At 37.5% G+C, this 24,488-nt stretch overlaps 1 protein-coding gene across 8 annotated transcripts in view; it reads right to left on the reverse strand.

Annotated features, from left to right (window-relative positions):
• The window catches only part of LRCH3 (leucine rich repeats and calponin homology domain containing 3), a 155,084-nt gene that overhangs the window by 37,347 nt on the left and 93,249 nt on the right, over positions 1-24,488 (reverse strand). For 7 of the 8 annotated variants that reach the window (XM_090277916.1, XM_090277931.1, XM_090277939.1 and 4 more), the window contains exons 7-9: positions 9,702-9,795; positions 8,700-8,820; positions 6,145-6,293 (exon numbers count right to left, since the gene is read on the reverse strand). In XM_090277916.1, coding sequence (XP_090134042.1) covers positions 6,145-6,293; positions 8,700-8,820; positions 9,702-9,795 — 364 coding nt within the window. The remainder of the gene's footprint in view (positions 1-6,144; positions 6,294-8,699; positions 8,821-9,701; positions 9,796-24,488) is intronic. The other variant, XM_090277889.1, reaches the window with a different exon arrangement.

Here is a 24,488-nt window from a genome sequence, read left to right on the forward strand (position 1 = left end):
ATTTTATTTTCACAAAAGTATATTTCCTTCTCATTGCATTATATAAATTATAGTGGCCATACAGTATGAATGCGTGATGTTAGAGTTGAAAAGGACTGTAGAGGTCATCTAATACAAACCTTCATCTAGAACAGAAATTCCTACCTACTCCCGTAGTAATAGGGAGTTCATTGGGCAGATCACATTTCTTCATCACTATAAATTAGTACTTATGTTAGTCATACGTATAGTCCTGGGAGTGTTGGTGGAATATCAAGATAAAAACGTTATTGAGGAAAATTAAACTGACTTAAGTGATATGGACCACACATTGAAAAATAAAATTACAATTCAAAGGTAGAAGCTTGAACGTTATCATAGCATGTATTTTGTCAAATGAAAATTTATAGAAACAAGAAGCCACATGGTCTAAAAGGGTGTAGATGGGAGTTTGCTGGGAGGTCTGGGGTGTAAGGGGGAAGCCATGTGGTTTGAAGAGAGTCCACCACAAGGTCTGGAGTAAGAAAGAGGAAACCTGCCTGGAGAACACCATGGCACAGCTGATGAGGCTAGGATTGAGGGGATCTAACTAATCAAGTGTGGATTAGTCAGAGATGCGTGAAATGCTGAACCGTGACCGGGAATACTGAACTGTGGCCTTCTGCTTTTCTGGTACCTCTGATTGGCATATTCTGAAACTGGCCCGGTTTGGCAGGGGGAGGCAGTACTAAGTGGTTTTGGGTGTTTTAAAGGGAGTGGGACATAATGGTAGAAAACTGCTGTTATTCTGAATTTGTAAAACTTTTAAATAAACCCCCTTTCCTTTTCCATAAAAAAAATTATAAAAATACAATCTCATTTCAACACTAAAAATAATCATCAAAATGAATATTTGTGAGTAAAAAAAACTTATCTAAAAAGTGTATCTAAAAATCAAACGTAAAATTAGTTATGACCTAGCTCCAAGAAATACGTACATTATATATAACTTGAAAATCTTTGGTGAGTTATTCTAAAGGGCTAAAACTGTCTTGAGTATGAGGATCATATAAAATGAGATATAATTGTAGAATCCTGATGAGAAAATAATTATTCTAATTTCAGTCAATATGGCTTTTAAAAAAATAAATAAATCTCTCTCCTAGTATGTAACCACCAGTGACTTATCACTGTTTTACACTACGATGATCTGAAATTATTGCCAAAAGGTAGATGAAATTTTCACAACAAAAATGAATGTGACATTGGTTTAATTTTTGAAAAAAATATTTCATATTCTGTAAATGTAAGTCATCCCTGATTTTATCATAATACTTCTATGTATGTGAGAGGTATTAAAATTAAATTAAACAATAGCTGGCCCTGGCTGATGTGGCTCAGTGGATTGAGTGCTGACCTGTGAACTGAAAGGCCACAGGTTCGATTCCTAGGGCACATGCCTGGGTTGCAGGCTGGGTCCCCAGCTGGGGGCATGTGAGAGGCAACCAATCAATGTATCTCTTGTACATCAATGTTTCTCTTACTCCCTTTCTCCCTCCTTTCCTGTCTCTCTAAAAAACAAATAAAATATTTATAAAAAAAAACAAAAATAAAAACAATAGCTGAGTGTTTAAAATCTCAAATAGATTAGTTTTTTAAAAATCCATTTTCAGATAGTATTAACACAAAAAAATATTTCTTCACTGGTTATTAAATCATCTAAAATAATACTGCTTCATTTTATTTTTTATCTTATTTTTTATAGATGTCTAATTTTAGAAAGCCTTATGACAAAGAAGTCATAAAGAACCTTATGACATAGAGACTACCATTCATAATAGGTAGCAGGATCTAAAAACATATTATTACAAACTAGCCAATATAATAAATTAAAGAAATCATACTACAATTTTTCACCAGTAGAATAATAGGCATTATCACTTTAGTAGAAATATCTCATTTATACAGCCTAATTAACCATAGGATGATCAAAGAGAAAGACCACAAGAAAAGAAAAAGGATTCCCTTTAAGATTATAGAGTGCATTGTTAATTTTAACTTTATTTCGAACTAGTTGCTCTTACAGGGATGTTTATAGCCTGAACCACAGTGGCTTCATTAACCACCAAGTATACACTACTATCTCTGCGTTGTAGGACTTTGGTTTATATAACTTTATCGAATTTTAAATATAAGAGTATCCTCTGAAAACCAACAAAAAATACTGTGTTCAACAGCCTTCAGATAGGAAACCCAAATGATTTTTTAAAAGAATAATATCACTCCATAATATGTCCCATTTGAAGTGATTATTCTCTTATTTCATGATTCTCCAAAAAGGCCCAAGTGTTTCTCAATAACCCCTGCTCAGAGCCTGGGACCAACTCCAGACATCAGCAACATACACACTGAAATGGAACCATTTTATTATGCTAACTAGATATATTGAAGAATGCTATTTCTGCTTGAGACCCTTGGGGAATTGGCAGAGATTCTGCAGAGGACTGAATGCTCATTTGTTTCATAAGGCAACTCAATGCTCCACTGTAAGAGACACCCAAGAATTCCACTGTAAGAGACACCCAAGAATTTTAATGGCAAACAATTTATATTCTCTATGACTGAGCATAAAAGCTCCAATACAATTAAGCTTATTATAAAAATTCTATGGGTCTGGCCATTCCTGTCGCAATGAAATGCCACATCTAATGACTCCTGCCCTATCCCACTTGTGGACTGACTTTCAGTCTCACCACTGTAGAAGGTCAGGAGGACCCACCGCCATCTGGTCTACAAAGGTATGTGCTACAAAAAGTATTCAGAAAATGGAAAGGTTTTAGGACCTAGATCTCCATTAGCGCCTCCAAAGAGAATAGAATACTGGCTATGATCACCCAGAACAAAGCATGAGAAACAGGCCAGTCAGCAAGATAATGGACCCAGAACCAAGAAGCATCTTGTCTCAAAATTTATGTTAGAATGAAGCACAAGACAACAATCCAGAGGAATTCTTTTCACTTTTAGATGTTCAGGCTCTCCCTTTAGGGAAAGAAAACTCCTAGTCCCCAAGTATATGACTCATGTTACCAGCTTCCAAAAATCAAATCCCAAATAATCAGATTTGAAGGAGAGGGTGGACTGACAAAAAATAAAAAATAAAAAAAAAATAAAAAATTCTATGGTTAAGTTCGTATGTTGCTTCAAAAGTCATCAATTTGGTTCAATTCTTAATTACTGATCAAAACATGATTTATCAGTTAGTAACAATACATTGGTCAGAATAGCCATCATCAATAAATCAACAAACAAGTGCTGGCGAGGATGTGGAGAAAAGGGAACTTCTTTGCACTGTTGGTGGGAATGCAGACTGGTGCAGCCACTGTGGAAAGCAGCAAGGAATTACCTTAAGAAATTAAAAATGGACTTCCGGCCAAGATGGAGGCGTAAATACACGCGCTGCTTCTCCTTACAACTAAGAAGAAATTTACAACCACTTCAAAACTAAAAAAAAATCCAGAAAATCCAAAAAATCAAAACTACAGGGAAGTCCTGCAAGAAATAAAAAAGAAATAATCAGCCAGAAAGGTAGGAGGTGTGAAACAGCGGCTGCGGGGCAGCCCAGCCCCAGGAGAGCAGTGGGCGGGTGCAGCTAGCAGCAGCCCTGACAAAAAACACAGTCGTACCATTTAAACCCAAGAAATGATCCCAGCCCCAAATTAGACCACACAGCTTGCAATTCCAGAGACTGGGAAAATAAAGCCACATTGATTCTGACTGTGAAAGCAAGTGGGGGCGGGGGCTCAGGAAGAAGCTGCCAGTCTTGAAAAAGAGACAGCTTGCTTATTAGTCCAGGAAGGGGGAGAAGTGCCTGGAAAAGCAGTGGCAACCAGCACTTTTCCCTCTCAGACCCCTCCCCCCCCCACAGCACCAAAACACAGTGAAACGGTTGCCAGCACTAACAAATACCTAAGGCTCTGCCCCCTGTAACATAAGAGGTGCGACAGCCCTTGCCCAAGTCACAGAGACAAACACAGAAAGATGAGGAGACAGAGAAGTACGACCCAAAAGCAGGGGCAGATCAAGGCCCCCGTGGCACAACTAAGCAATGAGCAGGTAGCACACCTAATGGATGAGGAGATACATAACTTAACAGATGCACAGTTTAAGGCAGTGGTGATTAGGATGCTCACAGCTCTGACAACAAAGATTAAACAGGACAGAGAAAGAATGAAGGCTATCCTGGCTGAAATGAAGGAAAATCCACATGAAACAAGTGGTGAAGGAAAGGAAACCAGGGTTCAAATCAACAAATTGGAACATAATGAAGAAACAGTCAACCAGTACAGAAGGAGGAAATGAGAATTTTAAAAAACGAGGAGAGGCTTAGAAACCTCTGGGACAGCTATAAATGTGCCAACATTCGAACCATAGGGTTGCCAGAAGGTGAAGAGGGAGAGCAAGAAATTGAAAAGTTATGTGAAAAAATAATGAAGGAAAACTTCCCTAATTCGGGGAAAGAAATGGACATATGGGTCCAGGAAGCACAGAGAGTCCCAAACAAGCTAGACTCAAAGAGGACCACACCAAGACACATCATAATCAAAACGCCAAAGGTTAAGGATAAAGAGAGAATCTTAAAAGCAGCAAGACAGAAGAGGAGAATTACTTACAAAGGGGTACCTATAAGACTGTCAGCTGATTTCTCAAAAGAAACTTTACAGGCAAGAAGGGACTGGCAGGAAGTATTCAAAGTGATGAAGAGCAAGGCCCTACAACCATCGTTACTCTATTCAGCAAAGCTATCATTCAGAATGGAAGGGCAGGTAGAGCGCTTCCTAGACAAAGTAAAGCTTAAGGAGTTCATAATCACCAAGCCATTATTATATGAAATGTTAAAGGGACTTATTTGAGAAAAAGGAGATCAAAACTATGAACCTTAAAATGAAAACAGTATCACAACTATCAACAACAGGAGCTAGGGAAAGGAAACAAAGGCAAACTAAGCAGACAACTAGAGAGGGAACAGAATCATAGGTATGGTGAGCCTGTAGGGGAGGTCAGCTGGGAAGGCGAACAGGGAGAGGGAGGGAAATGGTGCAGGAATTAAGAAGCATAGTAGGAAGGTGGGGAATGGACAGAGGGATGTTGAAAAGAGCTTTATGCATAACTCATGGACATGGACTAAGGGTGGGGGACTGCTGGAGGGAGGGGAGTTCCTGGGTGGAGGGGAGCAAAGGGAAAAGAAATTGGAACAACTGTAACAGCATAATCAATAAAACATACCCCCCCCCAAAATTAAAAATGGTACTGCTTTATAACCCAGTGATTCTGTTTCTGGGAGTTTATCCGAAGAAACCCGAAACACTAATTCAAAAGAATATAAGCACCCCTATGTTCATTGAACTGTTATTTTTAACAGCCATGATCTGGAAGTAGCTCAAGTGTCCATCAGTAGATGAGTGGATAAAACAACTATGGTATACCTGCACAATGAAATACTACTTGGCCATAAAAAAGAAGAAACATTTTACCCTTTGAGACAGCATGGATGGACCTGGAGAATATTATGCTATGTGAAATAAGCCACTCAGAGAAAGAAAAATAACCATATGATTTCACTAACATGTGGAATCTAATGAACAAGCTGAACTAACAAGCAAAAGAGAGACAGACTTATATAGGGCAGGATGACAGTTTGGGGGGAGGGGTTGGGGGTTGGAGAAATAGAGCAAAAAAGAAAAAGGACACAGGGACATGACAACAGTGTGGTGACTGCAGGGCAGAGGTGGGTAGGTGGGGGTGAAAGACTGTATAAGGGGGATAACTAGTAATAGAAAAAATATAATAATAAAAACTATTATTAAAAAAGCAATAAGAACAATGAAAAGCATCATATTCCTCTGCATTTTCTCCAAAGGCATAGGATATTATTAGGATACCTTAATTCCTTTTTCAAAATTGTAATCTGTTTATTTATTTGAAACCTAAACCTAAACCCTATTTGAGACTACTGTCCGATTTTTTTTAATGAATCTGAAAAAATCAGTAATGAAATTGGAACTGAACTTAATAAAGCAAATAATTAGGTCTAAACCAACAAATCACTGTTATGACAGAAATTTATACTACCATAAATTATTTTTACTAGGGGATAGCAACATAGTTAGGCTTAAATGTGTGTCTTACCTCATGAGAGACTCGCCGTTGTTCAATATATGCCATAAACTGTGAACTGAGGCTATCTGAGTCCAGGCCCTTGGGTTGTCTCACCTCATCCTCCTCGTCCTCTGCAGTACAGCTGTCAATGTAGTCAATCTGATCCAGATCATGTTCTGCTGTCCACATCACACACACCAGAAAAAACATTCAAATTAGAGAGACATTAAATCTCATTCTTTCCTTTTCCCTAACATTTTCCATTCTGAAAGTGGAAGAGATGAGAAATTTATGGTATGTAATGCCTTTATTATTAGTCCATGACCACTCATAACAATAGGCTCTGGACAAATCTTAGTCCTAATTCACTAAATGGTAATTACTGGAATACAGACCTTTAATATTTCTTTTTTCTTAGGATAGATCTTTACTGTTTTAAATAAGACAGTCTGAGTTTGTGAGAGAAACCAAGGAAGAATAATTTTAAACATCAAAAGGTACATCTTCTTTTAGGTTCTTTCCCCATGTTTTAGATTTGAGGTATAATCATCTCTCTCTTTGAAGAGGTTGGAGGCAGAAAACCTAACACAACTCAAAAGAAAAGAGAAAGAGTGGGAGGAAAGTAAACTCAGGGATAAAGAAATACATACTACTACTGTATCCCTTCCTGTAACTTGTCCATAATTGGAGCAAACATTTTCTATTTTAAAAATGATTTCCCAGAGGTCAGCACTATAGATATTTTATAGCGGTTTATGGATAAAAGAAAACCATTTGGGGAATTTTTCCTTCTCAAAATGTTTTGGGGTAGGAGAATCATATGAATAAGGTTTAACCAAATTATTACTTCTTCTAATAAGTGTGGAAGTGCTCCATTATTTTTAAGTTTAGAAAGTAACCATTTTAAAAAACATGTTAAAATAGCACACTAGTAAAAAAGAAACTTGCTAGTTTCTCCAGAGATGTATTAAACCCCAGCTATTATTGTATGATGGTCTACAGAATGCCTAAAAGTTGTAGTTTCTGGGAATAGTAACTTTGGAGTATTCCATAACTGCAATTAATACAAAAATAAGTTTTGAGTTACCAGAGTTATAAGTACAACCACATTAGAAACCAGGTACAGAAATGCTTTTCTCAATGTGCTAAAACTTCTGTGACTAAATAAAATAATTCATTTTGTTACGACTACTTGCCAAGAAAGCAAATCATATTTTCATTTCAAGAGAAACAGAATGTAAGCCACAAAACTGCACCACATATGTACTTTTAAATTATCTAGCAGCCACATTTTTAAAAGGCCAGAAGGTGACTAATTTTAATATGTTTTATTTTGTCCAGTTATCTAAAATATTATCATTACTACATATAATCAATATAAAATTTACTAATATTTTATTCTTTTTTCATGTAGTCTTCAAAATCTGATGTTTTACACTTATAGTACATCTCCATTCAGAAAAGCCACATTTCAAATGCTCAATAACCACATGTGGGTAGTGTCTACCATATTGGCCAACACAGATATAGATATAATTTTAAGTCAGAAATGAACCAATGAGAAAGATATCTCATATACAAGCAAGATTAAAAAGAAAACTACTGAAATATGAATGAAATAAGTGACAGGAATAAAAAGGAATGCAATATGGTAAGAAATAAGACAGCAAACCATTTAACTAAATTATAATTCAGAGTAAAAGCTCTTTTCAGATAATATAATGGATTTCTGGAAAATCAGTCATTTCTCCCTTACAGCTAACCCTCAAAATTTAATAATTAGGATTTGGTAATTTAAACTAAAGCAATATTAAATAGAATACTAAAATCTAGAGTCTGCCTCAGAAGCACAAGGAAGCAAAAACAGCTGTCTATTAATGAACTATAAAAACAATTTTAAGTGTTTTTAAAATTTAAATCACAAATTTAAAAATATCAGGATAAGGAAAACTCACATTCAGATGCCCTTGAAGAGCACAATTCCAAATGAAAGAAAAGGTAATGAAGAATATAGCACTGAATTCTTAAAAGAGGTCAAATAATGACCACATCAAAACAACAACAAAAAACCCAAAAACTTTTAAAAGGAGAATAATACTTCAAAAGAAGAGGTTAATGAAGATCTAGTCCAGGTAAACTATCTTTAATAAAGTTTCCTCCCAAAATAACAATAAGAGAGAAACATTATATTTTAACTCAGAGCCTGAAAACAGAGAGAAATAAAAATATAATCCCAATAGAAAACAATTTTTTCCCGATCATGAGAGAAGAAAAAGTCTTTAAGAGTTGAAGAAACTAGAGATACACAAAACAAAGGAGTAGGTGTAGAAAGGGCCACTTAAAAGAGTTAGAGTGGCCCTGGGCTTGTGGCTGTTGGTTGGAACAACATCCTGTACACCAAAAAGGTTGTGGGTTCAATTCCCAGTCGGGGAGCATACAGGAGGCAACCAATGGATGTTTCTCACAACAATGTTTCTCTCTCAAATCAATAACATTTTGTCAAGTGAGGATTAAAAAAAAAAAACTTAAAAAAAAAGTTAGAATTATTATAAAGACTTCAGATGTCAATCAGTAACTATATTTACCTCCACCATTTGTTACTACTAAGCTACCGCGATTCTCTTGGTACTGGTTTTCTCTTCGTAGTCTTTGTTCTTTAGTAATTTCTGCTACTCGAAGAGGTAAATCTGAAAATTCATCTGTAGGCTTAAAAAATAGCAAAAACATTTAAAAACATCATCCTAAATTTTAGACAAGATAGTCTTTAAAAGCATGGATATAATATAAACTCATTAAAATTAATACTTAAATAGAAAAGTTCTGGATATGCACTGTGGTGACAATTTCTCAACAATGTGAATGTAATTGGTGCCACTAAAATGTACACTTAAGAATGGTTAAAATGATAAATTTTACATGTATTTGACCACATTAAAAAAAATAGAAGAGCACATGTGACTCTATAAATATGTACTCATATGTAGATGAAATTTATATGTACCTCAATGGATACAGTCAAACTTATGAACATACCCACTCACACATAAATACAGAAGCAATTCCAAATTATAAATTGGCAGTTTTCTGAAATTAATTTGCTTTGGACTTCCAATGAAACAATGTTATGAATGGTAGGTCTTGCCAAAAAGTTTATTTAATCATTTAACCCAATCTATAGCCAAAATATTATATCTTAGTAATTTTCAAAAAAAGAAAACATAATAGTAATAACTAAATAAAAAGAGAAATATGATACAATTAGCAAAGAAAGTTGTTTATCTTAAGGATATGGATGTTCTTCACTAAGGTTTCTACCTCATTACCCATTAGTTGTTACTGACTCAGTTCCCACTTAGGTTTTTAGGACAGAAAACTATTTATACAAGACAATGAGGTAATAAATATGTAAAACATACATGGTAAAAAGATGGTAAAGAAATATAAGACCATTTTTGGATGGTATGACTACATGGGATTTTTACCTTTATCCTGGGTAAACTGAACACAATTAAGAAACTTTTCATTTTCATCATTTTATTTTCTCTTAATCAGGAGTTATAAAACATGCAGAAGAGAATGACACTTACTTCATTCCCTGACCATCTCTTATCACCACTGTCAACACTGTTGAAACCTGAATCAAGAGCTCCATAAGGGCGACCTGAGTACAGTTCTTCATGGCTGCCAAGAAGAGATGTTAATTATTACTGCAAAGTTTGATATATTAATATTTGAAATAAATCAGATTCAATTTTATAAATAAACATTTTCATAGCATTTAGGGACTTAACTATTTAGAATTAAATGAGCATTCTTTTAATTTTTGAATATGAAAGTTCCAAATTAAGAGTATATAGAATAGTATAATGAGCTCCCAGTACTCATTACCAGCTTCAAAAATAACACTCTACCATTCTTGCTTCATCTATTCCTCCACCCATTCCCAATGCCCCTCTCATTTGTTTTCATTTTTAACAGTACTCTTACATACATTGAAATGCACTCACCTTGGTTGTGTACTTTTTTTTTTACAAATAAATATATCTTTGTAAGAACATACACCTCTATCATGATATAGAATATTTCCACTTTGTCAGGAAATTCCCACATATCCATCCCTTCCCACTCAATTTTTCTCACCCTGCCATGGTGTGCTCCTGAGAGGCAAACTCCATTCTGATTTTCTCCATCTTACATTAGTATAGATGGTAGAGTAATGGTCCCCAAAGATGCCCAAGACCTTACCCCCAGGATCTGTAAATATCTTACTTTACATGGCAAAGGAGAATCAGGGTTGCAGGTAAAAATAAGGTTGTTAATCAGATGACCTTAAAATAGGGAGGTTATCTTGAATTATCTGAATGGGCTCACTGTAGCCACAAGGGTCCTTAAAAGTTGAAAAGGGAGGTGGAAGAAGTCATTGTGATGCAATGCTGCTTGAAGATGGAGGAAGGGGACCAAGAGCCAGGGAAGCAACTGTGTCTAGCAGTTGAAAAGGCAAGAAAATGCATCCTACTGAGAGTCTACAGAAAAGAATGCAGCTTTGCCAGTATCTTGATGAAACCAAGATTTATACTTCTGGCCTACAGAACTGCAAGATAATAAATTCATCTTGTCTTAACCTCTAAGTTTTTGGTAGTTCATTATGGCAGCAATAAAAAAGTAATACAATTTTTTACTTATTGTACAATTCATAAAAATGAAATATGTACTCTTTTTAAAAAAAATTCAGCATCATGACAGTGAAAATCTTGTTTTTAATACCTTGGAGTGAATGAGTGAATAATATGGAAAGTGTAGGTGTAACTTAAACAAAACAAAAAATACCTGCCAATCTGTTTTCAAAAGTAGCTATATCTTCTTGCATTCTCACCAACAGTGTATTTGAGTTCAAGCTGCCAAAAGTTGTACTGTCAGTCTTTAATTTTAGCTGTTCTGATGAGGGTAAAGTATTATCTCACTGTGGTTTTAATTTGTCTTTTTCTAATGACTAGTGGTAGTGATTATCTTTTCATGTGCTTATTGGTTATTCATTTATCTTCTTTTGTAAATAAAATGTTTAAATCTTTTGCCCATTTTTAAATGCAGTATCAATAATCTTAAAAGTAAATTGCTAAGTAAAAGAAGCCAGACACAAAGTACTACATAATGCTTTATTTCATTTTTATGAAATTCTAGAAAAGGGAAAACTACACTGACAGAAACATCAGTAGCTGCTTGAGATTGAGGGAAGGGGGAAAAAACTTACTACATTAATGGGCAGGAAGGTTTTGGGAATATTAGATATTTTGATTATGTTGTGAGTTTCATGACTGTATCTACTGACTAAAACTCATTGAACTGCACACTTAAAATAGACATTTTATTATTTGAAAATTATATCTCAACAGAACTGTTTTTAAAAACCTGCCAAGTTAGTTGTCCCATTTAGGCATTTCTGTAAGTGATGTATGACAGACAGCACTAGTTTCTGCACAAGCTTAATTACATTTTATGTTGTTAGTCTTAATTTTAGACCTTCTACTGGGTGTGACTTAATTTATATTTCCATGATGATTAATAATGTTGAGCATTTTTGTGTGTGCTTATTGGTCATTTATATAGCTTTCTTTGTGAAATGTCAATTCTTTTGTCCATTATTTAACTGGGTTGTTTGCCTTTTTAACATTAACTTACAGGTATTCTTTAGATAAACAGGATACGAGTCCTTGTCATATATATATTTTGCAGATATTTTCTCCCAAACTGTGGTTTACCTGTTTATTTTATCTTTCTTTTTATTTGAATGTTTTATTTATTTGTTTTTAGGGATAGTATTACAGAGTAGGGCCCCAAAATTCCCCAGAGCCTTCAGTCTGGGGATGGGAGAAGGGGACAGTTTTCAAGATGCCTTTGCACATCTATGGCTGGTAGCTCATATCTCAGTTATGCAAATAAATTTGGTTCTTCTAAGGCCCCAAGGAAATGGGAGGGGTTTTGACCATAGAATGGTGAGTAAAGAGCATGTAGAGCCTGTGCAAGGTTCTGCGAATGGTCAGAACCTGTGACCCTGCCCACTGCGTCGCAGACTGCACTCAGGAATTAAAAAACAAGGTTGCAGCCATTTGCAGGGAGTGAACCTGTGGTTTTGAAGAAGAAAAGAGAACCATAGGCTTTGAAAGGGAGGGGGGCCATGCAGTCTGGAAGAAGGAAAGGGAGGCCATGCTGCCTGGGCTAGTAAGAAAGCCAGCCTGCTCCTGCTTTAATCATGCCAACTTCAACGGACACCAAAGCCTGGACTTTGGGATGGGGAACTTCTGGGCATGTCTTTGGCTTATAGCCTTTTGGGGAGCAAGGGAAGTGCTGGGTCCTGTGGGAGAACAGGGCTCTGAGCAGGAGTGCTCACTGCCCTGCCCAGGTTGGAATATTGTAAATAAAGACCTGTCTTCCTCAATACTAATTGTTGGGTTTTACACCAAGGCGCAACATAAATGAACCCTCTTTTCACTTGGTAACCAGAAAGGAGGGAGGGAGAACTAGAGGGAGAAAAACATCTAGGCATATGCTCTGACCGAGAATCCAACCAGCAACCTTTCTAAGATGATACCCACCCAACTGAGCCACACCAGTCAGGACTGCATGTTCATTTCTTAGTATTTTCTTTTCATGATAGATGCTTTTATTTTTATTTATCTACTTAAAATTTCTTGATGAAATGTATCATTTTGTTTTTTATGACTATTGCTTTGTGTCCTTAGAAATCATTGCCTGTTCTAAGTCACCAAGTTTTGTAGCTTTGAAACAGGATGCAGAGTGGTGAGGGTTACCTGAAACAGGAGATATTCTCCCAAGTCCAAGGCTGGGGGAAGGGAGAGCATCAGGTGGTAAGGCTTAAGGTACTTTTCATAACAATGGCAAGTGGGTAGCCAAGTCTTTCCTGAAGGAAAGTAGGCAGCAGCCCCAGGGTAAAAGGATTAAGTGACTTTCAGGGTGTATCATGGCTCAGGACAGAGCTAGGGGAGGTGGGGGCACGCGCCACTGAGTCACTCTGGCCCTGCCTAAGATGGCAGCTGAGAGAATGTAACAGATCAGAAACTGGCAAATGTAGCACGTTGTGGGAAGAGCCAGAGATGAGGTCATGTAGGAAGCTCTGGGTCAGGATTTAAAATAAGGATGGCCTGAAAGAAGTGATTCTGACATGCTGCCTGTAGTAAGGGAGAAGCTACGTCTTCTCCTCTGAAGACATGGCCATGCGGCCAGGGCTAGTAAGAAAGAGGTAGCTGGTCCACCACTGGAGAGAGGAGAGGTAGCAGCCATGAAGGATTAGGCCATGAGGTCTGAGAGAGAAAGCAGCTATGCAGTTTGTAGTCAGGTTTCCACTATGCAGTCTGGTTTAGTGAGAAAACAGCAGCCAACAAGGAGAGAACAGCATGCTGCTGCTCTGATTTTCCCCGCTTAGCTGACTCTGAAGCCAACAGGGACTCTGCCTTGCAAGACACTGGCCTGCTGCCTCTACCTGTACTCTTGGGAATCAGGACATATGGAGAAGTCACTCTCTTGAGACGTGTTCATCCCCAGGCTCCGCCATGATCCAGTGTAACATGGCACATGTATTCCTGAACTATTACATGGAGGCTGAGGATAATGTAAACTAGATCAGGAAGGAGAGAGCTTGCGAGAGGATGGCTCTTTGAAACCCATGAGTGTACTTTATAGAGGAGATGCAGAACTATTTGTGCAGCCGGCTATTTGGCTTGGCTTTGGCTTATAGCCTGGTGGGGAGCAAGGAAAGTGCTGGGTCTTGTGAGAGAACAAAGCTCCAAGAAGGAGCACTCCTGGCCCCCTCAAGGCTGGAATCGAGTAAATAAAAACCTATTTCCCTCAATACTAATTACTGGGTCGTGCACCAAGGTGCCACATGCACAGGCCCCAGTTTGCTTGCTTAGAGCTTTAGTTTTGGCTTGTTCTTAAACATACTATTAAAAGTTTGCTTAATTAGAAACCTAAAGCATAATGAACTCTATTTTTTAATGGTCTATTAGCATTTTATTTAATAAATCTGCCTAGGTTGAAAAATAACTTTCAATGGTACAAATTTAAAATAGTGTTCTGGTATTGAATTTTGTATTCCATATATTCTTACATAGTTCATGTACATAACTTTATAAGTTATTATGTCATGTTGTCACAACAAATTAGAATTTAAGGTACAGGGAAGGAGAAATGCATTTAGATTTCAAAGACAAGGTTCCAATTTTACTACTTAGAGACTATCAGCTCAAAGAAGTCACTTAATCTTTGTAAAATAAGGTTACCAAATCTAATCCCATGCTTTTCTTTATATATAGTGAAAGCTTTATGTCAAATATAAAGAAAAAAACCCGACTTCCAGTCAAGATGGAGACCTAGACAGACATGCTATGTCTCCCTCCACAACTAAAAAGGAATACAGTATTCCCTCACTTATCGCGGGTATTACGTTCTAGACCACCCCCCGCAATAGATGAAAATCCGCGAAGTAGGAACCTTACATTTATTTTAGTATTTATATGTATTTTATGGCTTTATAAACCCTTCCCATACACTTATAAACTGTTCCCAGTCCCTTATTAACCTTTCCCGCTCCCTTATTAACCTTTTCCACACTTTTATAAACACTACTTATGTTCTTAAACATATTCTACACTCTTAAACCTATGTAACTTTAACAACATACCTATACAGTACTGCAAAATCCCGCGATATAGCGAAAAATCCACGATAAACAATTAAATATAACATTTTAAAAAATCCTGCGATACAGTGAGGCCGCGATAAGTGAACCGTGATATAGAGAGGGACTACTGTACAACTACCTCAAAACTAGAAACAACCAGAAGTTCCAGAAAATCGAGCTGCATGGAAGTCCAACAAACAAAGATATAAAGAAGAAATACTCATCCAGACAGGTAGGAGGGGTGGAGCCGGGGCAGAGAGGATGCGGTGTGGTGGTGGCAGCAGCAGCAGCAGCAGTAGGTTGGTAGAAAGCAAAGTCACACATTTTAAAAAGTCGGGAGGGACACCTGGGGAACCCTCTCAGCACCAGACCAGACCAGACCACACAGGTCATGGCCCCATCTCTGGGGAATATAAAGCCTCATTGCTTTTGACTGTGCAAACCAGTGGGGGTTGGAAGAAACTGCCCATCTCTCAGCAGAGACCACTTGTTTAAAGGGCCCCCATGATCCTAGAACACCTGCAGACCCACCCACCCTGGGAACGACAACCAGGGCAACAGCTACGGAGATGCCAGTCCCATACAGAAGTGGGAGAAGTGCCTGGAAAAGGGGCGAGTGCTGAGCAAGTGGCATTATTCCCTCTCAGACACCTCCCCCACATACAGCACCACAACATGGTGAAACAAGTCTCCCTGTACTGACTAATACCTAAGGCTCCACCTCTTACAAAATAACACGCGTGACAGCTCTACCTAAGACACAGACGCAAACAAACAGAGGAGCCTGTCGAAATGACGGAACAGAGAAGTACGGCCCAAAAGAGGGAACGGATCAAGGTTCCAATGGGAGAACTAAGCAACAAGGAGACTGCCAACCTAACAAAAGAGGAGATAGCCAACCTAACAGATGCAGAGTTCAAAACACTGGTGATAAAGATGCTCACAGGCTTGACAGATATGCTTAAGTATGGCAAATGCATAAGAGAAGAAGTGAAGGCTATGCTAAATGAAACGAAGGAAAATTCACACAAAGCCAATGGTGAAGGGAAGAAAACCAGGGTTCAAGTCAATGATTTGGAACATAAGGAAGAAAAAAACAGTTAACCAGCACAGAATGAGGAACAACTAAGGAGAGGCTTGGGAACCTCTGGGACAACTTGAAACGTGTCAACACCTGAACCATAAGGGTGCCAGAAGGAGAAGAGGAAGAGCAAGAAATTGAAAACTTATGTGAGAAAATAATGAAGGAAAACTCTTCAAATCTGGTGAAGGAAATAGACATACAAATCTAAGAAGCACAGAGAATCCCAAACAAGCTAGACCCAAAGACCACCACACTAAGACACATCGTAATTAAAATGCCAAAGGTTAAAGATAAAGAAAGAATCTTAAAAGCAGCAAGAGAAAAGCAGAGTTAGCTACAAAGGAGTTCCCATAAGACTAAAAGCTGATTTCTCAAAAGAAAATTTGTAGGCAAGAAGGGACTACTGGCAAGAAGTATTCAAAGTAATGAAAAGCAAGGACTTACAACCAAGATTACTCTATCCAGCAAAGTTATCATTCAGAATGGAAGGGCAGATAAAGTGCTTCCCAGACAAGGTAAAGCTAAAGGAGTTCATCATCACCAAGCTATTATTATATGAAATGTCAAAGGGACTTACTTAAGAAAAAGATCAAAATTATGAACATTAAAATGACAATAAACTCACAATGATCAACAACTGAATCTAAAAGATAAAAACAAAATCCAACTAAGCAAACCAGAATAGGAACAGAATCATAGGTATGGGAATCATTGCAGGGTTATCAGCTGGGAGGGGGAAAGGGGAGAAATGGGGAACTGGTGCAGGGATTAAGAAGCATAATTGGTAGGTACAAAATAGACAGGGGGAAGTTAATAATATAGGAGAGGGTGAAGCAGAAGAACTTATATGCACGACCCATGGACATGAACTAATAGGGGTGGGATTGCTGGAGGGAGGTGGGTACTGGGCAGAGGGGAGCAAAGGGAAAATAAAATTGTGACTATTGTAACAACATAATCAATATGCTTTAAAAAGAAAAAAGAAAAATACCCTATGTGAATGTAAGACAGTTTTTATAACTTGTCAATTATTTTATTGATAAAGATCTTACTTTGGCCCTAACCAGTGTGGCTCAGTTGGTTGAGTGTTGTCCTACAAAGTGAAAGGTTGCTGGTTCCATCCCTGGTTGGGGCATGTAGGAGAGACAATGGATTGATATTTCTCTCTCACATCAATGTTTCTGTCCCTCTTGTTCTCTCTCCCTTCCCCTCTCTCTAAAAATAAATAAATAAATAAAATCTTTAAAAAGAAAAAGGTTGACATCAGGGTTAAAAAAAAACAAACCTTACTTTGTATGTGAAAATATACAGACCTACGTGACCAATGTACTAAATATGCTGACATGAAACATCTGCTCTTATGCTTGTTTTAGAGTCCAGATCTTAAGGACAGGTGCTGTGTGTGCTTTATCAGCAAAGTTAGGTCAAGGTGCGTAATTATAAAAGCTTTCTAATGAAGTATATATATTTAAGTCACAATTAAAAAATTCTTGTCTGCAGCTGCCAAAAGAAATATGTGAATTTCAAGATTTACTTTAAGTTTTTCAAATAAAAATATTCAGAGCTCTAGAGGATACTGTTTATTTTTTTATTTTATTTTATTTTATTTTTTTGACCAGAAGTGTTTATTGGGTCAACAAGAAAGATATAACTTATAACTAAGAAGTGAGACCAGGAAAAAAAGGCCCTCAAATCATCTCTCCAAACGGAAAGAAGAGACCGGTCACGTTGTGATGTAGCGGCCTTTTCTGTCTCTCCGTGGTTATAAGACTTCTCTCCAGCTAGTGTTCGGTTGGTTATTCCAGATGATTTCTCCAAAATTACATTGTAAATCCAGATTAGTTCTAGGAGGAAGTTAGTGTAGCTTCCACTTACTCCTCCGCCATCTTGTTTCTCCGAGGATACTGTTTATATACTGTAATGTATTGTCTATCAAGAGGCCAATCAATATAAGCCTCACTTTACTGTGGTATTTTACAGTAGGCAGCATAAAGAAAATTAATACAATCTTTGCATTAAGCTATTTTGTTTTTTTATTTGGTGACCTTTAGTTTCTCTACATATTCGCTCTGGCTCACAGATTAATAAGATTAAAGTGAGACACACAGGTTTATTAATTTTCCAGGTTTGGTCAGGATTTTCCTGCTTTTAGCATCAAAGTTCTGTCCCAGAAAACCCCTTTGTACTGCGCAAAGCAGGACAGATGGTCACCCTATAACAATTATCGCCTTCAGGGGGCCAGAGTTCTACCAGCCAGGCTGCAGCTGTGCCCTATCAGAAAGTCCAATCTCCCTAATAAATCACCTAGATTCAAATGCACAAGTGACTTCTCTGTAGCAGGAAGATAAACTGTGAAATCAGCATAGTGCAGTGAGGAGTTTTTTTAAATAGATTAACATATCTGGACTGTCACCTTGGCACCATCATTTACTAACTATATGACTTTTAACTTGTTTAACTTATCTCAACTTGTTTCCTCATAAGTTACAAAAAGAAAAGGTTAACAACATGACCTTACCTTGGAGAGTTGCTATAAACATCAATTAAGAAAATAAAAGTAAAAAGACTTGCATAAAACCTGGTCGGTACAAAATATTGATTAAAAGTTATTAATCTATGAAGAATGCAATTTTAAGAAGACATTTTCTGTTATAACAAGCCACTAAATGTGCTTCATGTGAGTTTAGTCCACCACACGTTTAGTGAATGTCAGGCAGTGATCTAGGTGCGAAGAATACAAATATGATAGTCTTTGTTTTCACAAGCCCAGGCTTGTTGTACAAAATTAATTTCACTACTGGGGTTACAGAGTCAGGACTTTCCTTACAAGCAGTTTAGTCTTTCCTTAGTTTTCTTTCACTGCCACATGCTCATAAATAAATATATTTGGTCTGTAATAAATCTGCTTAAAATAATCTCAGCAAAAAAGCACAGGTCACTACAAATCACTATTGAAAAATATGTGTGCCATTGTACAAAATGAAAATGTTATCACAGCACTGCCAATTGCAAAAAGAGTTGGAAACATTTACATCTGGAAATGAGTAAAACATTTGTGACTTCATAAAATTTCTTAAGGAAGATTGTGTGTTGTTTTTATGTTATACAAAAGTAGTTACAAAGTTACATCTAAAGACAAAGTATCATAGCATCTAATTTGTGCTGAATACCTGAAGAACTACAGAATTAATAAAAATTCTCTTTAGCAAGACAGGAGATTTAGGATTGAATTGGTTCTAGATCACAGCAGACAGCAAGTAACTATAATGACTATTTCTATAAGGCTTTATGATCAGTAAAGCACTTTCACACACAGGTCATGTGATTCTCAGAACTCCTGTCAGGGTATAGACAGAGTAAAGATCATATAGAAGAAATTGAGGTTCAAAGAGCTAAAGTGAACTCCCCAACAGTATGGGAACCACAGCTAGAACCAAAATCTTCTGATTCCATGATGGCATTTTGAATAAATTTACTGCCAATTACAATGCAATTTCACTAACCTGTACCACAGAGAGAATGACATGAAGTTATACTACATCATTCACTGGTGCATGAGGAGGTGAAGGAAATATTTCATATAGTACATATAAATATATACATTTTCTATAAACATATATGTATATTTTAAAATTTCTAGCACATTCTGAAACCATTACAAAGAAAGCAGCACAGAGCTGGTTCTTTAAAAAGATAAACAAAATTGACAAGCCTTTAGCCAGGCTCATCAAGAAAAAAAGAGAGAGAACCCAAATAAATAAAATCAGAAATGAAAGAGGAGAAATCACAACTGATACCACAGAAATACAAAGAATTATAAGAAATTATTACGAACAACTGTATGGCAAGAAATTTGACAACCTAGAGGAAATGGACAGATTCCTGGAAAACTATAGTCTGCCCAAACTGAATCAAGAAGAAGCAGAAAGTCTGAATAGACCAATAACAGCTAGCGAAATTGAAGCAGTAATCAAAAAACTCCCAGCACACAAAAGCCCAGGACCAGATGGCTTCACAAGTGAATTCTACAAAACATTTAGGAAAGAACTAACTCCTATCCTCCTCAGACTATTCCAAAAGATACAGGAAGAGGGAAGACTCCCAAACTCGTTCTATGAAGCCAGTATAACCCTAATTCCAAAACCAGGTCAAGACACAACAAAGAAAGAAAACTACAGACCAATATCGCTGATGAACATAGATGCTAAAATCCTCAACAAAATATTGGCAAACCGGATCCAGCAACACATTAGAAAGATCATACACCACGATCAAGTAGGATTCATCCCAGGGATGCAAGGATGGTTTAATATTCGCAAATCAATAAACGTGATACACCACATAAACAAAATGAAAGACAAAAACCACATGATCATATCAATAGATGCGGAAAAAGCATTTGATAAAGTACAACACCCATTTATGATAAAAACTCTCAGCAAAATGGGAATAGAGGGAGCATACCTCAACATAATAAAGGCCATATATGAGAAACCTGAAGCCAACATCATACTCAATGGGCAAAAACTGAGAGCATTTCCCCTGAGATCAGGAACAAGACAAGGATGTCCGCTCTCTCCACTCCTATTCAACATAGTCTTGGAAGTTCTAGCCACAGCAATCAGACAAGAAAGAGAAATAAAAGGCATCCAAATTGGAAAAGAGGAAGTAAAACTGTCATTATTTGCAGATGACATGATAGTGTACATAGAAAATCCTTTAGACTCCACAAAAAAACTACTCAATCTAATAAGTGAATTCGGCAAAATAGCAGGATACAAAGTCAATATTAAGAAATCGAAGGCATTTTTATACACCAACAATAAAAACTCAGAGATAGAAACTGAAAGAAAAATCCCATTTACCATAGCAACAAGAAAAATAAAATACCTAGGAATAAACTTAACCAAAGAGGTAAAAGACCTGTACACAGAAAACTACATAACACTGAAGAAAGAAATTAAAGAAGATACAAATAAATGGAAGCGTATACCATGCTCATGGATGGGAAGAATCAACATCATTAAAATGTCCATACTACCCAAAGCAATTTATAGATTCAATGCAATCCCTATTAAAATACCAGCAACATATCTCACAGACCTAGAACAAATACTTCAAAAATTTATATGGAACCAAAAAAGAGCCCGAATAGCCACAACAATTTTGAGGCAGAACACAGTAGGAGGAATCACAATACCCGATATCAAACTATACTACAAGGCCACGGTAATCAAAACAGTCTGGTACTGGCATAAAAACAGACATATAGATCAATGGAACAGAATAGAGCCCAGAAATAAGCCCAGGTTCATATGGTCAACTAATATTTGACAAAGGGGGAAAGAACATCAAATGGAATGAAAAGAGCCTCTTCAACAAATGGTGTTGGGAGAACTGGACAGGGACATGCAAAAAAATGAAACTAGACCACCAGCTCACACCATACACCAGAATAAACTCAAAATGGATCAAAGACTTAAATGTAAGCCGTGACACCATAAAAGTCCTAGAGGAAAAAATAGGCAGGAAAATTTCAGATATCCCACGTAGCAACATTTTCACTGATATATCTCCTAAGGCAAGGGAAATAAAGGAAAGAATAAACAAATGGGACTACATCAAACTAAAAAGTTTCTGCTCAGCTAAAGAAAACATCAGCAAGATGCAAAGGAAACAAACCATATGGGAAAATATATTCGCCAATGACATCTCAGACAAGGGATTGATCTCCAAAATATATAAAGAACTCATACGACTCAACACCAAGAAGACAGACAACCCAATTAAAAAATGGGCAAAGGACCTGAACAAACACTTCTCCAAAGAAGACATACAGAGGGCCCATAGACATATGAAAGTATGCTCAACATCACTAGCCATCAGAGAGATGCAAATTAAAACCACAATGAGATACCACCTCACACCAGTCAAAATGGCAATCATCAACAAATCAACAAACAACTTGTGCTGGAGAGGATGCGGAGAAACGGGAACCCTGGTGCATTGCTGGTGGGAATGCAGATTGGTGCAGCCACTGTGGAAAACAGTTTGGAATTTCCTTAAAAAACTAAAAATGGAACTGCCTTTTGAACCAGCAATTCCATTGCTAGGATTATATCCAAAAAATCCCGAAACACCAATTCAAAAGAACCTATGCACTCCAATGTTCATAGCAGCACTATTTACAATAGCCAAGTGCTGGAAACAACCTAAGTGCCCATCTGTAGATGAGTGGATCAAAAAACTGTGGTACATTTACACAATGGAATTCTATGTAGCAGAAAGAAAGAAGGAACTTCTACCATTTGCAACAACATGGATGGAACTAGAGAAAATTATGCTTAGTGAAATAACCAGGCAACAAAAGAAAAATACCTTATGGTGTCACCTATTACAGGAAACTAATGAACAACACAAACAAATGAGCAAAATTGAACCAGAGGTATGTAAACAAGAAGTAGACTAACAGTAACAAGGGGGGCGGGGGGAGGAAAAGAAAGGTGTAAGGGGATGGGTCAAGTTAAAAAATATATATATATATGAATGACCCACAGACAGGTGCAACTGAGTGGGGACTCAATGTGGGGGAGGGGAGGGACAGGGTGCAGGGAAACAAGAGGACTAAAAAAGTGAGACAACTGTAATGGAAAAACAAACCAAAATTTTTTAGTGGGGGAAAAATGAAAATATGAAGAATGGAAATGCCAGTTCAGTGAATATTAGGACAAAGATTTTCCTTCACGTTGTATATTTTTCTCCCTATTTGATCCCTCCAGAGTTTGGCATTCTAAACAAGTAAATAATGACATAAGTTCCTTTGCATAGAACTAATAAGACCAGTTGTAAACAGAGGTTCTTTTTTTTTTTTTTGACCAAGTCTTTGACTGGAATGTCAAGCCTAAAGGAAACATACTTGGGCTCAGATTGTTACCAGAAAGCCCTGAGGAACTGGGAATGACTTTCAAAGGTAATAAAAGCCCGTGAGATAAAAGGCCTGGTACCATGGTTGGTTGTGCGTTCCACAGCAATCTTTCCAGGGAAGGAATGAAGGTTGTTTTCCTGAAAGATGGCTAGAAGGGACCTTAAGGCACAAGGAAAGACCAGAAAGACTTGGAAAAAACAGGTGTGTACAGGCAAGGATGAATGCCAGATATGTGGCACAGCTTCTGTGCCCTGAAGAACAGACTGAAGGTCACCCCAAATATTCCTTGGGTAAGTTCCAGCAAAGCAGAACTAAAGATCATAAGTGATCATTTGCTGCTCTTGTTATGTTTATGCAAACGAACAGGATAAATTAAAAATGGACTTAATGTAGTCCCTTTAAAGACAAGGAGGGTAACCTTAGGGAGAAAAATTATTATTCAAGGAAAATCACAATGATCAGTAGTAGAGTATAAAACAGGGCAACTAACCGTCTTAAAAGTTTCTTCTCCAGATTTAGAGACTTGTTTGCGGGTTATGTTACACAAATTAACACGTGTTTTTTGTTTTCAAAGGACATAAGCCTATGATCGCATTACCTGAGTGATTATCTGTACGCATAAGCCTCACTTAATCCTCTCTGCAGCACTGCCTCCTGAGACTCAACGGTTTGGCTGAACTAAATGGCTGGGTTGGGGAAGAATGGGGTGGTCTGTGGGCTTCACTTTAAAACGGGTTTCTCTTTTCTATCCTAATGGCTTGGACAGAAAAGGCCCAGAGGTCTGAGAGGGGGAAAAACCTAAACTATTTACCTCAGCCCAAACTAAGTATAATGGGCAAAAGGGTTTTGGACAGGCTAGATGTGCCTAGCACACCTTCTTACAAAGAAACTTTTTTTTTTCCCTAATATGGAACATTGAAAAATTAACCCCTGCCTTTTGTCATCTAGTAGTTATGGATTGAATGATGTCTTTTAACCCTTTTCGCCAAATCTGTTGCCCTCAGAACACAACAAGGACACCAGCCTGTTGAACCAAGCACGCCGTTGACCGGAGGCAGCCAACTGACCTGGAGTCTGCACGATCCTTCCCCATGTGGGAAGGCCACCCTCCCCTCCACACCCCCACTCTTATTAGGGTTTTCTGGACCCAAGGGTAGGTAGGACGACGACTATGTCCAGCTTGAAGCAGCTAGAGGAGCTTGAGACCTTCGCCCATTGTCCTTTACAAGATTACAAAGGGTCCTAATATTTGAGAGGGGGGGGATAGTTAATTTTTACGAACCAGGGGTATGGACTTGGGGGGGATTGCTGGGGGAGGGGAGTGCTGGGGGGAGGGGAACAAGGGGGAGAAAATTGGAACTGTTGTAACAATATAATCAATAAAAAACATTAAAAAAAAAATAAAGAAAGCAGCACAACTCTGGAACACATGGAAAATATAGAAGACAGATGAATCTAGTAAGCATCATTAAGATATATTATAGAGCCCTGGCTGAGTAGCTCAGTTGGATAGTGTGTAGTCCTGATATGCCAAGGTTCTGGGGTTTAATCTAGAGTCAGAGCACATATAAGAAGCAAACAATGAATACATAAATAGGTGGAACAACAAATCCATGTCTCTTTCTCTCCCTCCTCTCCCCCCCAAGATTAACTTATTTTTTAAGTTATAA

This window comes from Furipterus horrens, unplaced genomic scaffold (genome assembly GCF_987537825.1).
Source record: "Furipterus horrens unplaced genomic scaffold, mFurHor1.1.pri manual_scaffold_1, whole genome shotgun sequence".
Taxonomy (NCBI): Eukaryota; Metazoa; Chordata; class Mammalia; order Chiroptera; family Furipteridae; genus Furipterus; species Furipterus horrens.